The 14,597-nt window shown below is 45.4% G+C and overlaps 1 protein-coding gene across 4 annotated transcripts in view; it reads right to left on the reverse strand.

Moving 5' to 3' along the window:
• Window positions 1–397: 397 nt before the first annotated feature.
• APLP2 (amyloid beta precursor like protein 2) overlaps window positions 398–14,597 on the reverse strand; it is a 60,650-nt gene continuing 46,450 nt past the window's right edge. For 2 of the 4 annotated variants that reach the window (XM_014600878.3, XM_014600879.3), the window contains 8 exons: window positions 13,350–13,508; window positions 12,805–12,933; window positions 9,264–9,363; window positions 8,461–8,634; window positions 4,763–4,845; window positions 3,463–3,537; window positions 2,842–3,006; window positions 398–1,903 (listed from right to left, as the gene is read on the reverse strand). In XM_014600878.3, coding sequence (XP_014456364.1) covers window positions 1,802–1,903; window positions 2,842–3,006; window positions 3,463–3,537; window positions 4,763–4,845; window positions 8,461–8,634; window positions 9,264–9,363; window positions 12,805–12,933; window positions 13,350–13,508 — 987 coding nt within the window. In that variant the 3' untranslated portion in view covers window positions 398–1,801. Of the gene's footprint in view, window positions 1,921–2,841; window positions 3,007–3,462; window positions 3,538–4,762; window positions 4,846–8,460; window positions 8,635–9,263; window positions 9,364–12,804; window positions 12,934–13,349; window positions 13,509–14,597 lie in introns of all 4 variants that reach the window. The other 2 variants (XM_019490131.2, XM_019490130.2) reach the window with 2 other exon arrangements.

A 14,597-nucleotide genomic window follows, 5' to 3' on the forward strand; every position in this document is an offset into this window, starting at 1 on the left:
TTAGCCATGCAGCTCTGGCATGGTTCCTTTTGAGGGACCATGCCAGTCTGCCTCCATCTGCAGTGATTTTGGCATTTCAAAACTGATTGCAATGCCTCTCTGGAAGTCACCAGCCTACGAATAGCTGTGGCTCAGGGACTGAGCACCTGGTCATGTTGAACAGCTGGCTATACAAAGCCCCAGTTGCTGGTTTTATCTCATCTCCTCCTCTCTGCAAGTGTTGACAGGGCCTGGATATACTGCAGAAAGCCTTGGCTAGAGAGGAACAATCCTCTATAACAAGCAACTAGGAAGAGCTCTGAACTCTAGTCCTTGGAAGAGGATGGGGATGAGGATTCAAGGCTGAAGATGCATTAGGGAAAGGAGGAAACAGGCCCAGCAGTAAAGACAGGAACCATTCTGGAAGTTAACGTGTTTATTGATGTGTTTAACTTTGTACATTCCCCACAGACCACATTAAGGAGTTTGCAGGTAAATCTGTGCATAGTGGGAAGAGACATGGAAGGGGAAAAGAAAAGGAAGTCACAGGAAAAAAAAAAAGAAGAAAAAAAAAAATACACCACAGGTTACCAGAACCTCCAGATTGAAAAAAAAAAAAAAAGCTGTGAGCATTAACACCAATTATACAAGCGCTACAAAGGCATGATGGTGACTGGAAAACACCCCATTTCTCTCTACAGTTTTCGGTCAAATAGGCAGTATCCCTTTCCAATTCTCCCCCCTATTTAGAGTGAACTCCATGTACTTTCATTCCTCAATGCTGAGTATTGCACCAGTCATTCTTCTAGGCCTGGGAATAAAAGTAGAGAGATGGCCCAACACTGGAGAGAGACTACAAGGCTCCAAAACCAGCATCTCTAGCCTACTTACCATGTTGGTGGGGGGGAGGAGGGAGCTGGGGAAAGTTACAGATAGTGGTAAGAGGGGCCTGGTGAGCACTGAACGAGGCTGGTTAGATCCTCTGGTGGAGGGATTTAAAATTCATTACCAAGGACCAGATTCAGAAGGGGAATGTGCAGACCCCAGAACGCACAAGCCACGGCCTAACATTCCACTCGGGTGCTTATTAATGGAGATGGCAATAGCTTTGTAACTCAGCCGCTAGGGAGTCTAGGATCCTAGGAACTGTGATGCAGGGGTGGGCACAGAGCACTGGCATCTGGGGATTCTTCGTAAAGCTTTTTCCCCCTTAAATTAAAACCACGTTGATCTGCTTCCTGGGTTACACTTTTACTGCTCTGAACCCTATTTAATCTCTTTGCAACTTCCAGCAAAATTCAGTTAAAAAAAAAAAAAAAAAAAAGAAAAAAAAAAGGAATACTGCTTTATATATAAAAGCCAGAATGACTGAAGAGCCACAAGTGCCTCCTTTATACAATGTGGGTTGGTACAAAGGCCTTCAATATACAAGGGATCTATCAGAAATAAAAATCAACATCTCCCGTTATATATATAGAGCTCGTATCAGATGACGGTACAACAAAACTGGGATTTTCAGAGTATTTTTTTAAAAAAAGAAAAACTACATCTCAGTCAAATATCTGCAATAGATCCATTTTTCCCCCATTTAAAGATTTATATATCATCATATCGTTATATTATCATTTCTTCACCCATTTAAAAGAATGGAAATTGCAACTCTACAGCAGTAATTATAGTCTTAATGATCCAGGAGTTTTGAATGTAAGATGAAGTCCTCTTGAAGCAACTGTTGGTCAGTAGTTGATCCAAAACACTGGACCATTTTGGCCCTTTCTGCCCTGCCCCTCTTCTAGTCAGGGCTGCTGCATCTTCACATCCTTTAAATCTGCATCTGCTCCAAGTATTTGTAAGTCGGGTTCTCATAGCCATGGTTCTGCATCTTGCTCAGATGCCGCTCCTCTGGAGTAAGCATGGGGTCAACCTTCAAAAGACAAGACACTGACCAGACAATGGAATCCAACTACCATGGTCTCGCATACAACATGCAACTTTCCCCCCTGCAAACAAGCTGCTAGAAGTGGCAGCGTGCATTATACGTGAGAAATACATTTTAGACCAATTTCTGCCACTTACCAGGCAAAAATGAAAGGAAAATCTGCAGATGACCCACAGAAGCACAACAATAAGCAGACTACTCAGTTACTTTCTACAAGGAACAATCTTTTTCTCTTCATTCTGTCTTTTAAAATGAAGGGGCATATTTTATTCTGGGGTGTGTTATATGTGGGAAGATGCAGCAACTTCCAGGTTCCCCTAATCTGAGTAGTTGTAATAGTCCAGAGACAGACATTGGTTCCATAGGCAGCAAGATACAAACAGAAATACCAGTAGCCACTGGAAACAGCCTGCTTATCATTCCTGAAAAAAGCAACATGATACTGAAAAACCCCTCGTTGTTCAGCATAAAGGCTGCCTGCTGGCTCCTGCAGGCACAACACTGCCATGGGCTATTCCTACCTCCACATCCTACACATTAGATCACCATGCCTCAACAGTTGCTAAGTTACCCAAAGGGTGAGTTGCTATAGATTCACTCTTGCTTATTACCTTGCTCAAGACTTAAGACGTGAAAGCTCATTTAATGCTAAATCCCTTCTTCAGACAGAAAAGGAAGCTTAGCCAAAATCCTTGTGATAAGTGCAGTCGACAAGTCTCAGCACAACACACAAATGATAAACAGCTATGTGCAAATATAGCAAAAAGTATCTCAGCATCCAAAGGGTTCAGTCTCCTCTAGATGAAAGGAATGCAACTGATGGCTCGGCAGCAGCCACCAGTGCAGCGTGCATGTGTTTTTAAAGGTGGCAAGCAAATGCAAATTGATACCATCACGCTAGGTTACGTTCCAGGAGCTCTCACCTCCACAATCCCATGGCTGATCGTCCCATACTGCCTCTTCCTCAGCATCACCAAGCTAATGACAATGACAGTGGCTATGGCAACTGCAATCACCAACAGACCAATGAGGGCGCTGCTGCTGAAACTGAAGTCATCGCGAAAGGAACCAAGGGAACCTTCATCATCCTGCAGGGAGAGAGGAGGGGTGAGCAGGAGGGAGAGACTTGGAAATTAAAGCAGGAAATATAACCCCAGGAGGCGGCCACCACTAAGGTCTTCAGCCATCTGTGATGTGGATGCATGACTGATTGATTCCACATGGCAGCCTGAATATTTAACATCTCCCTGTCTTGGAAAAAAAAAACCACACACAGATTGTTTCCTCATTTACAACTGCTAGAAGATGCTCTCCCACAAGAGCCTTCTAAAATAAAGTCTGTATCCCTACATAATACTGGTAACAACTTGGAACTGTGGTTCTGTGGAGGAATTCAGTATGGTACCATGCTCTGCAAGACTTCAGCACAGGTTTGCAATTTGCCACACTCTGAAGAAGACTCAGAATTAAATGGATACACAGGAGCACTAATGCTGAAATTAATTTTAGAATTCATCAGCCAGTCTGAGCGGCCCAATACGTACCGGCTCCTCCACCAGTCCTCCAACTCGCTCTGCATTGAAAATCATTTCCTTCACATCAAGGGTTTCATCAATTACCTGAAAATAGGCAAAAGCCTTTTACACAAGGAGCCAGAGAAATCGGGATGTTCTGAGGGAGCAAAGCACTAACCATTGCAAAAAGAGTCACATTTGCCACAGCATTTCCATCACACTGACATTGGTCAGTTAACACTAAGTTATTCTAGAAGTATGTGGCCCATCAAAACTGTGTACCCTGTAATTTGTGGGATTCTAAAATGGGCAAAACTTAGGCACAAGTAAAAAAAAAAAAAAAAGTTATGGTGTAGAGGGTACATGAAGGACATCCTGGTGAACTCCGACTACAGAAGAACAGAGAATCAAAATGACACCTATTTATTGCTGTCGACTCCATTCTCCCAAAGCACTACACTTTGATATAGCACGGTTTTATCTACATCTACCTCACGTGAATATCTCAGGAGTCCTCAATCCATGATACCTATTGAAACGATTAACTGGAACTACCACAGGTTAAATAACTGATAGTCTTATTAATAACTCAGATTATCCAAAAGACTACAGAACAGTACCAGGACCTTCAGGAATACTGAAGGAAGTCAAGACTGTTTGCTTCCCTGACCTGAAGGCTCTAATTCAGCTGCAGGCATTTGCTTTGAGTGCAACAATTTTGTGAAGCAAATTTAAATGCTGACTTTAAAATGAGCTTTAAAAAGGTTAACCTCCAGAGCTGATTTCACCCAGGAAGGAGCACAAGGGACCTGCAACTAGAAGTCAGCTCAATGTCGACACTACAGTTAAAGCGACGAGCTATTTACTGTTAGCTCTACTGTACGCCAAATCCTATCTGCCATTCAAAATGTGTGTTGGGGGGGAGGTAGAACCACCAGCTTCATAACAGACAGACTGAAACCAAAGGTGGAACAGCATGGCACTCGGTGTATTTGGTGCTGTATTGAGAGGCCACCTAATAAGGGTAGGTCTCCAGTGCAGGTGTTACCATCTTTCAGAGGGATCGGTTTTCTACCTAGGAAAGCTACTGCAGAACAAAACACTTCAACAAGTCAGTCAACTGCTGACTATTGGGCTCTCTCCCTCCCTCAGCCTCCCACCTTTCTGATGCTAGTCAGTATTAGGAGCTTGCAATAATCAGAACGCTGCAACTCCTCTGCACCATACGGATAATGAACACGCTGACATTTAGAAAGTAGGAAAGAAGCTGCTCACGTTAATTAGTCTGAGAGTTAGGTTTTTCTTCAGAAAACAAAGGCAGAGGACTCACCACATTTTCATCCACTTTGTTCTTGCTATTAATCACTTTCTCCTCAGCCCCAATCAGCCCATCCAGGTCAGCTATGCCAGAACCTGCACCAAAAGAGTTAAGCATTTTGTCAGATGTAGAAGAGACCATTAGAGGCTTTAGTGGCATCTAGGAAGAATAACCTACTCTCTTGACAGTGCTGTCACTCCTAGCGCGATTCATAACATTTTGCTGTTTACTAATCCCTCTTTGTGCTAGATTCAGTAGGGGAGTTCATGTGCAAAGCCAGAATGACAAATGATCTGGGGGTTTCCTGGTCAATGAAGGCAAATGAGGTGGCTCTGATGACAGCAGAGAAGGCTCACCAGGATGCACTGAATGTATATCCAGAGCAACTGGAGTGCTGTTATGAGAAGGGAGTTGGGAATATTTACATCTCATCTCTGCTTGCCGCTCATGGTTATCACCATAGCTCCACATAACATGACCCCGTGAGGGCCAAACATTCCTTCTCTCCACTGAACCAGCACAGAGGGAGCACTTATAGTAGGCACGGTCAGCAAGAGCCCTTTCGAACGAACAAAAAAAACAACCCTAAAACCCGAACAAAACACACACACCCCCCCACACACCCATGTGTCAGCAAGTGCCTCAGGAACCAGAGAGTCTCAAGGTTACCCAGCACAGCCCTGTGATGAGCCATGAGTCATGTCTCCATGTCTGGCACAGGCCCCAAACCCAACAGATCCCAGGGCAAAGGAAGAAAGTGATAAACTAGCCCTTGTGCACTAGCATGCTTCTTAGCCATCTCAAGGCTGAAAACTAGCACAGGCTGAAGAGGAGACTATCAATTAGCAAAAGGCTCCTCTGCATAAACTGTTTTGATCTGGAGCTTTTATAAATAGATCAGATCAATAACCGAAAAGGCTGATGCAACACACACACCGACCTACAGAGCACAAAACAAGCTGAGAGATGAAGCTTCCCGATACCAGCATATGCAAAACACTGTCCTTCACAATGCCTGTGCCCTCCCAAAGCAAGAGCAGGGGAACAAGGAGTCAGTTGTCTGCTGAGCCTCTTCTTCAAAGGGGCACGTGTAGGGAAACTACGTGTGGCACTTAACATTTCATAATTGACTGCACACAACCTCTCTGCAGTCGCTGATCTTGTAGCTCGGTTAAGACAGTACGTTAACTGCTGTTGAAATCGTTGCAGGTTCTTTGATTCAGTGAGAGGAAAGAGTAGTTGGCGGCTCCAGGGCGACTTCTCACTGCGACAGGCTTTTTACTGCTCAAAAATGCCAAAAGAAACGAATGTCTCGCTCCAGCTCCTCCAGAAAGGAGCAGCTTGGTTTTTATTACAGCCCGATCCCCGTCAGCTTCTTTGGAGACTGGCATTCAGATTCCAGACACAGCTGAGGTGGGGAGTCAGACTCCCCCAAGCTGCCTAGGCAGGTTATGTTATTACCGTGAAAGTCAATGATTTAGAGCTTCTGGAGATTATGCAGAAACAACTTCTAGAGACCAGCCTAGTCAGCTTCTGGCCTGTGGCTGCTTTACCCCATTCTCAGGAGACAGCCTGCTAGCAGTCCCCAGAGCAGGGTGTTCAGCTGTTGTGGCGAGTCTTGCTGTTTGTTAGAGTGCTGTGCACTGTCACAGCCCCAGTTTCTGGGAGTGCACCAGTCCAGCTGTTCAGATTATACACCTCCCCAGAATACAGCTGCTGTTATGTCATATGCTGAAACAGGAGCAATGCTGAGCCCAATTCTCTGCCACTGGAGGCAATGGGAGTTTTGCCATTTACTTAAATGGGCACAGAACCAGGCTTGTATTTAAGCTTTTTAAAAATGAGCATGGCCGTTGCCAGAATCAAACTTCATCCCAATCTGTCTAGAGATCTACTGGGATCAGCTGCACATTGTTCCACAGCAGGGATAAAGCTCGCATCCAGCAGAAGGCAGAGAAAATGTTCATAAAAAATTATCAGGCCATCCAACCTCCAGTGGGATACAAGACTGATGTGTGGGCTGAATAAGCCAGATCCCAAGGAGAAGCAGCCTCTGCTTGTCAACATGAAGCAAATTTGGAACCAGAGGTAGGCTGAAGCAATGGGGACGAGTCCTAGTATGTGGCATTAGTACCAATAAACTGCCAAGGTGCCCGTGCACTTAGCAGGAATCCTACCAGCCTCCCACTGCTACTGCAAACAGGTCTAGGCTAGCAATCAACTTACATTCGATTCTACATCTGAAAGTGCCTGCCAAACCCACTTGTTTAATGTCAAGAGTTTTCCGACTCCCCGCCCCACCAATCCCAGACTAGTCAGTTCCTCTTCAGCCAGAGACGCCTTTGCTACACGTATCACAAGTGAGCTACAAATAGCAATGGATGAACAGTGAGAACTATCTAAAGAAATCCTGTATGTAAGAAGGGGGAAGTGCAGAGGATACTAGAAAGCAAAGATATGAATTGCTCACGTGGGTGTTACTAGTAGGTCTCTCTAAGCACCGTGATGGGTATTAGTTTGGAAATACAGCAAGTTTGTTCTGGTGCTCCCTCACTTCTTGGTTAGGGCTGACATTACGTAGGAGGCACAACAGATGCTATCGTACACAAGGGAGCGTGTAGGTTATTTACCGCCAATGCTGTCAAACTTGTTTCTAGCATTGGTACAAACAAAGCAGTAAACACTGCTACCCATTTCCCAGAAAGAGCACGAAGCCCAAGTTTATTCTGGGGGCAAAGGAACTGATCTTTGCACCCTGGGACACCTTGTCAGCCTATGGAGACTGCGAGGAATGCTAAGAAATCACTGAGGCAGCCAAATGAGCTGGTTTCATTAGCAGAACAAGGCACGTGGCTACATCAGCCCTGCTGATCTACATGGAGAAGGGAGGTGAAAATAAAGGTGAGAGTATGAAACTAAAAATGAAGCTACCAAACACAGAGAAGGTGGAAGAGTGACAGAAAGCACTTAGAGGGAGCAGCTTAGAACCAACCTTTTTTCATTGGATGGTACAAATCCGGCTGAGGATCTAGCAGGAGGGAAAACAAAAACAAAAATAGCAGAAAAAGGAGATTAAGAGAGAAAGGAAAAAAGGCTTGTGCATGATTTTCGCCTCAGACCCTTGACAAAGCTTGCATTCACAGCTTTGAGTGGAGAAGGCTGTTCAACTGCTTGTTTGTTTTTAAATAAATCAAAAACCACACACCACAGCAAGCTGTCAGTGCCCCTTGTTAAAAAAAATACTTGTTGCAGTTTACAGCAACAAGGTTCATAGTTGCATTGGAGCATTCGAGTTAGGAAGACTAGGAATTATAGATTCCAGCGTCCAGACAAAAATCAAGAGTTTAGTGCTCACTGCACAGGGAAATTAAAATCAGATTCCAGAAAGGGCTAAAGGTATTATGAAGTCAAGAACAGTAGTGATTAGACATGGCAAATTACTAGCTGCACTGCCTGTTCCAGACTGACAGAGCATCTCCTAATAATATGGGCAGCTAAGGATCCAGGAGCTTGCTTACTCCCTTTTCACATGACATAGGCAGCTTTGAAAATAGACCTCATGGCTAATTCTACATTGTTGGCACAACTGCTTCAATCCCGAATGGCCGCCAAGGGTTACACCCCTTGGGTGTCGTGTGGGCTGGGACACTGGTTCTGACTAGAGGCACGCACATTTCCTGAAGTGAAATCACGCTCTCTGCTCTACGTACCTTCGCTTTCAGGCAAGGCTGGGAAGGTTTTCACCTGGAATGGGCGGAAAGGTTTGCCCTCCTGGAGGGGAAATTCTTCGCTTTCCTCAGAGCTCACTCGGACATCTACCGGGGACTCCGAGATGGAGGATGTGAACTGGTCCATGTCCGCACGTTGCTCCTGCAGCAGCTCATCTAAAAGGAAGAACAAGGGGCCAGGCAGGAGAGAGAAAATGAGGAGAAAATCGTTTCAGTGGGTTCATGGGAGGGGCGGAAAGAGGCAGATCCTTCAAAGCAAGTTGGTCTGGGATAGGGGCACAAGCAAAGCTGACCTGGGGCAGTCAGATTTGTGAAAGCTGGGTGGTGTGTTTATGCCAAAGCAGGGTCCCATCCTAGGCTGTCAAAGGTCCTGGCTGGATAAGCAGGTGAAATTACAACTGGCTGACTGCTTCCATAAGGCAGACAAATATACTTGTATTCACAAGTCTCCTTTTTACCCACATGAAGTAACAAAAAAGGAGACTGGAGTGAGACGCATGCCTTTGTTACTGTGGACTTTTTGTATTCTCTGTGTGTGTGTAGTTTTTCCAAGGCTAGCAAGCCAGCAGGCCTAAATTATGACCACAATCTAGCTGGAAATCATGTACATATAGCAAAAGCCAGAGAACTTTCACCTTAAAAAAACAAGCCCAACCACCTCTGGCTGGACTGGAGTATTTCTTAGACTACAATATTTCTGGGCATGCTGCACTGAAAACAGTGGGCTTTCCATCGTTTAGACTTTCCTAATACATCAGCATCTACACCAGCACAGAGATACTAACCAATCTCATCCTGGATTTCTTCAGCCACATAGGGTACCTTGTAGAGCAGAGATAGGCTTTGATTCATCCTCTCTTCAATCACATGGAGATGTGTCATCACCTGCCAACACAGAGGAAGGGCTGAGGTAAGGGCTGTCAACAGTCAGTTTCTGTGCTAATATTTTAATTATTTTAATAAAACAGGATCACAGTTCACCTTAAGAGATCCAGAGCCATCAAATCTAACACCATGACTATGGCACTTTCTTATCCATCTCATGCTTCATAGGAAGGCAACCTCGACATAAAGCTTTTGTACTTTGATCTGTAGGTGCGATCAGTCTTCTTCTGGCAGCACAGGAGATGATGCTTCATATTTAACAGTGACTAGAGTTCACAGGTCATTTTGTGTAACTGCTGTCTGCATTAACATGAAATGAAACCCTGCCTCCCCCCACTACTAACAAGTGCATAGAGATTCAACACATGGGCTGAACTTATGCGCAAGTCCAAAGGGTGGAGAGAAGTTTTACAAGCCAAGTCAAAGCAGGGTTCTGGTTATACCAATGCTTTACACACAATAATTTACCACACTGAAGTTTTGAGCTGCTCCACCCCCACAGTGGACCTGACTATTAATAAGCATGTGTCAAGAAAGCAGGTGGTGTTAATTAACCAGCCCAATTTTCAAACACCACCTAAATTAGGACATACCTAACATTACAACTAGCCTGTACACAAGGTGCCTGGCCATTCACTGTGACCCAATGCACAACCCCACACAGCGGTTTGCTGCCCTTATTTAAAAGTTAGGATTGTGCATTTAACATAGCTTCAACCCACCCCATCGCTGCCAGGCATTACATAGTCAGTAACCCCGAGCTCTAGCTGCAGAGGGTGCTGCACGAGCATGGATTGTGCAGATGAGGGAATCCATTAACATGGATGACCAAACGCTGGAGAAAACTAATGAGTTGAATGGACCTGCTTTTATAGTCTGAAGCGATTCTGACCTTTAAAAGCAAGGATGAAAGCAATTTAATTTTACAAGTGGCAGCTTGTCAATCAAGCTAATCGATTGAGGAGCTTAAAGTGCATCTGAAAAGTAAAGTGAATGGAAATTGAACTGTACCACCCACGTTCCTCGCATGTCAATTTGTTGACATTGCAGCTTTCAGGATGAATTAAAGGCTGTTCAGGATTTAACTTAAGCACACAGTTTGCACACCCACTCTGTTCCAGTGCGGCCAAAGCCCCAACAGGGTCAGGATGGACCGTGTTTGATACACTGAGCTGTCTTTGTGAAGACTGTACTGGGTGCTCTGTGTTAGGAGCCAACCACAAGTCAAAGGAGCACTGCCATCGCTATCCAGTCCTGCCTCAGATGTGTAGATGGACAGAAGAAGGACTGAAGGCAGGAAGAAGGGAGGACAAGAGCTAGCCAGCACCTAGAATCCACATCTCATGCTTGAAACCAGGTAAAGAAACTCCAGCAAATAGAAACATAAATACCAAAAAGCAGTCTACCTGACAACTGCTGTTTTGCTTTATCCCTCCGAGTACAAGATGGAGCTGCGGTCCCCAGTTCTAGGCTCACTCTGATTTTTGTCCTGCCTCCTTGAAGCAGAGGCTCCTCTGATTTTTTCCCCTGCCTCCTTGTTGCTTACTGATTACCAGGGATCCCAGCTTTCTCGGTTTGAAAATAGCAAATTTTCTGATTAAAGGCTGCCAAATCTGTGATTAAAATGAGTGGGCAGGACCTGGCACAGCAGGGCAGAGTGGGGCCAGGCAGAAAAGCTCATTGCTGCCACCCTGGCAAGGTACCTCCCTGCCCACCTGGCAGCAGCAAGGGGCACAACCATCGGACCCCCTGGTGCTGGCAGGCAGGGGACAACTTGCCAGGGCAGTACAGGGCTTGCAGTGGCAAGGAGCTTCCCCGCCAGGCCTCGCTGCACCGGGTCCTGCCCGCTCAGCCGAGATCCCTGCTGATAACGGTATTGGGAAAAAACAAATACATTTTTTTCTTTAGTGTCTGGTCCTTTTCTCCGTCTACTTGGCAGCACCACATACATCCCATTTTATTATCTTCCCATTACAGCCGGTCCCCTTTTGTTTGTACGAGTCTTTCATATATTAGGGAAAAGAAAAAGGCATTTTAGAAAGCAAAAAACCAGCACAGTCCAGTGGATAACACACCTGACTGGGACCTGAGACTGGGGCTCTAGTTCCTGATCTCACAGGCTGCTGGCAGACGTTAAAAAGTGGTGCTTTACTTTAAGCTTAGTGTGTTCCTGCACTGAGCCCAGCACATGCTCAGAAGCCATACAGCATTAGTTGGACCCGGCTCACCCAACATCTGTATTGATTGGGTGCTTCAGTGGGTTTTTTTGGCACTTTTATTCAACAGCTGATTGTATCAGCTTTAGCTAAAAGCACTAAATAAGCCTCACTGATGCACCCAATGTGTACAGATGCTGTGGGGCCCGGTCCAAGTAACACACTGCTGCTTCCTATAAAGCACATTTTTTTTTTTTTTGTTTTTTTTAAATATGTCTGCAAGCAGCCATAATGAGCACTGGAAAGCTGCAGAGACTAACAAGGTAGTTATTTCCCTTGCCACCTTTTGCCTGGTCTTAGCCAGTGCAAGTTTTAAAATGGCCTCTGCTCTGATATGCACATAAAGTGTTTAGCAGATGTCATCTCTGATCTTGTTTGGGTCTTTAAGTATTATTGTAGCAATTTTAGAGCATAAAAATGGAAATGTGCAACCACAGAAAGGAGGAGAGGGCCGAAGGGTAAATGTAGCATCTGAAACACCTTTCAGAAGAACTGAACCGGCCAGATACTGTGTTCCCTTGAGCCAGCGTGTTTAGATGTTCTTCCAAGCTGAGGGGAAAAAAGAAATCAGCCACTGGGTCTCCAGGGATGAAATGTGATGCAAACATGCAATACGCCCTTATTCAAAGTGGAGGGTTTAAACACAGCCAAGAACAGTGGCCAATTTCTTGGCAAGAGTTAAATCTCCTACTCGTTGGAAGCTAGGGAGAAAACTGGCAAATGCAAGCCTACTTAACAAAATCCACAACATAGTGTAGTGCATCCAAAGCATAAGTGCCCAGGAGACTCAGGGAAAATATAAACAGTGTGCTGGGGGGAAAAAAAAAAAAGGAAACTTGTCCCTTGCATCTGCTCAAGAAGTGACCAAATCCCAAGCAAGTCACATAGGTGCAGCACAAAAAGACGCACTGCTGACGAGCCAGGTCTAAAATCCTATTCAGATTGAGAATAACAGTATAGCTGTGATAGACATCATCACTACTGCAGGCAGCTCCAGGTCAGTAACTGAATATCAAGTACTTAACATTCAGGAAGTGGTAAGGAAAAGTTGTAAGGAGAGCATCTTTGGCAACAAGCAACATGCATAAAGAACAGCTAATGAAAATCCCTCGTTAGAGCTGCTACAGTATTCAGCTTTTGCAGAACCAGAGTGAACAGGATTGTGAGGCTCTTCCAGAGCCGCTCCTAAAGTGAAAAGGCTCCCAGGATAGCAACACTTACGTACCTGAGATTTCATCTGAGCAGCCTTTTCTGGGTCAACTGCCAGGACATGTTGGTAATGGCGGATGGTGTGCAGACGGTCCTTGTTCTCAGCCCGGATGTAACGCTTCAGAGCTTGCAGGATGCGGTGAGGCTGCAGGATTTAGGAGTAGTTGAAATCCAACTGCTTACTCCAGGAACTAAACCCTGTTCAGCGACTGCACTGGAATACAGCACTTGCAAAGTCTACTCTGCTTGACAGATCCTGGAAGGAGCACACCTATGTAGATCTCTCTGGTAATCCTCTTTTACAGCAAGTGCACTAGACAGCCTACTACACTTCACAAACTAATGTGGCATTAACCAAGTGCAGCTTCCTGCATAACAAGCAGAGTCTGCAGATCTTCAGTCCAAGTTACCAAGACCTGTGCCAGGAGTCTGCCTTTCCAGTACCCTCAGCCCTGCCTTACAACATCACAAGGCTCACTCCACAACGAGGCCTTCTCACCCTCCCCACCTCATCTGCGTGGTCCCCGTCTCTACAATGCAGACTGCTCCAAGAAAACTCACCCGAGGGGGGTCTGCTTGCAGGGCTGCTAAATAGTTCTCCAGGGCAATGCGACGGCGGTCATTCAACATGGCTTCTACTCGCGCCAGGTGAGTCTCCACGAGCTGCTGCTTCTCGCTGGCTGCCTCTTTCTCTAGAGATTTAACCATCGCCTGGAAGTGCTGGAAAGGGGAAGCAAGGAGCTTTCGTAAGGTTGCTTCAGTGCTCTAGCAAAAAGGATGAATTCTACAAGAACGCCTACTTCTGCAGATCCAATTCCTTTGGACAAGCAAGACGGGCAGGGTATGTGGGAGGGGGCCAAAGGCATTTTATGGTAGGGGAGAAGGACATTAACAGAGGATCAATAAAGATTTAATATATGCTGTTTAAGTAATAATTACAATCAGACTTTCAAACTCAATTTACAGTCATTTTAAAGTGCTTGGAAAGCAGATAACCCTGTACTCTGCCTTCAGAACTAGGAGTCAGGAGGTGCAGACTGTCTTCTCAGCTCTCCTGAGGCCTTAAGATCACCACCAACTCATTTTTATGCAGCGAGGACACCACCGTTACCTCCATCACGATATGGCTATTAACTCGTGTTCTGAAAGACTAGGAGATCAGATGGAAGGCACTTTATCAGAGTACCTGGGGAGTTCACCTAAAGAAGCTGTAGGATGCACACGTAGATAACATCAATATAGAGCAGAGGACAAAAATGTATTTATTTTGGTCTTGCAATGAATCCTAAAAGCGAGTTTTGTCCCAACTGAGGACAGCCAAATGTCTGGAGATACTGCCCTCAACAGAAGTCTTATTCTAGGTGCTTATTCCTTAAGTCTGCAGCGAGAGCTCACACTTAACAGAGAAGTCCAGAACTTGAGCGAGTTTTATTTTCAGCCTCATAGGTTCTCTATAGCTTTGCACAATTGGCCCCCAACACACTAGAGAAATTTGGGACCAGATCAAACAGGACTGACTACAAGGCCATTTGTCAGTGCAGCTGAACAAAACAGATGCCTGAAGTCTAAAGTTCCCTTCTGGCCGAGCTGCTGATAAGCCTGGTGGGTAGTTTCATTTCCTGTTACCAGAGGGAGGATAAAAACTAGCACTAACTCCAGCTTCAAGAATAAGAGCCAGTGGATTCCAGTCTCACGTTCTTGGGCACAATCCAAGCAGGGGCAGGGCTGGCTTCCAACATTCAGGGCTTCCAGCTCAGGACACCAACCTCTTTGTCTGCCTCACTCAGGTGGACACTGAAGCTGCTGAGA

The sequence above is a fragment of the Alligator mississippiensis genome, chromosome 16 (assembly GCF_030867095.1).
Source record: "Alligator mississippiensis isolate rAllMis1 chromosome 16, rAllMis1, whole genome shotgun sequence".
NCBI lineage: Eukaryota > Metazoa > Chordata > Crocodylia > Alligatoridae > Alligator > Alligator mississippiensis.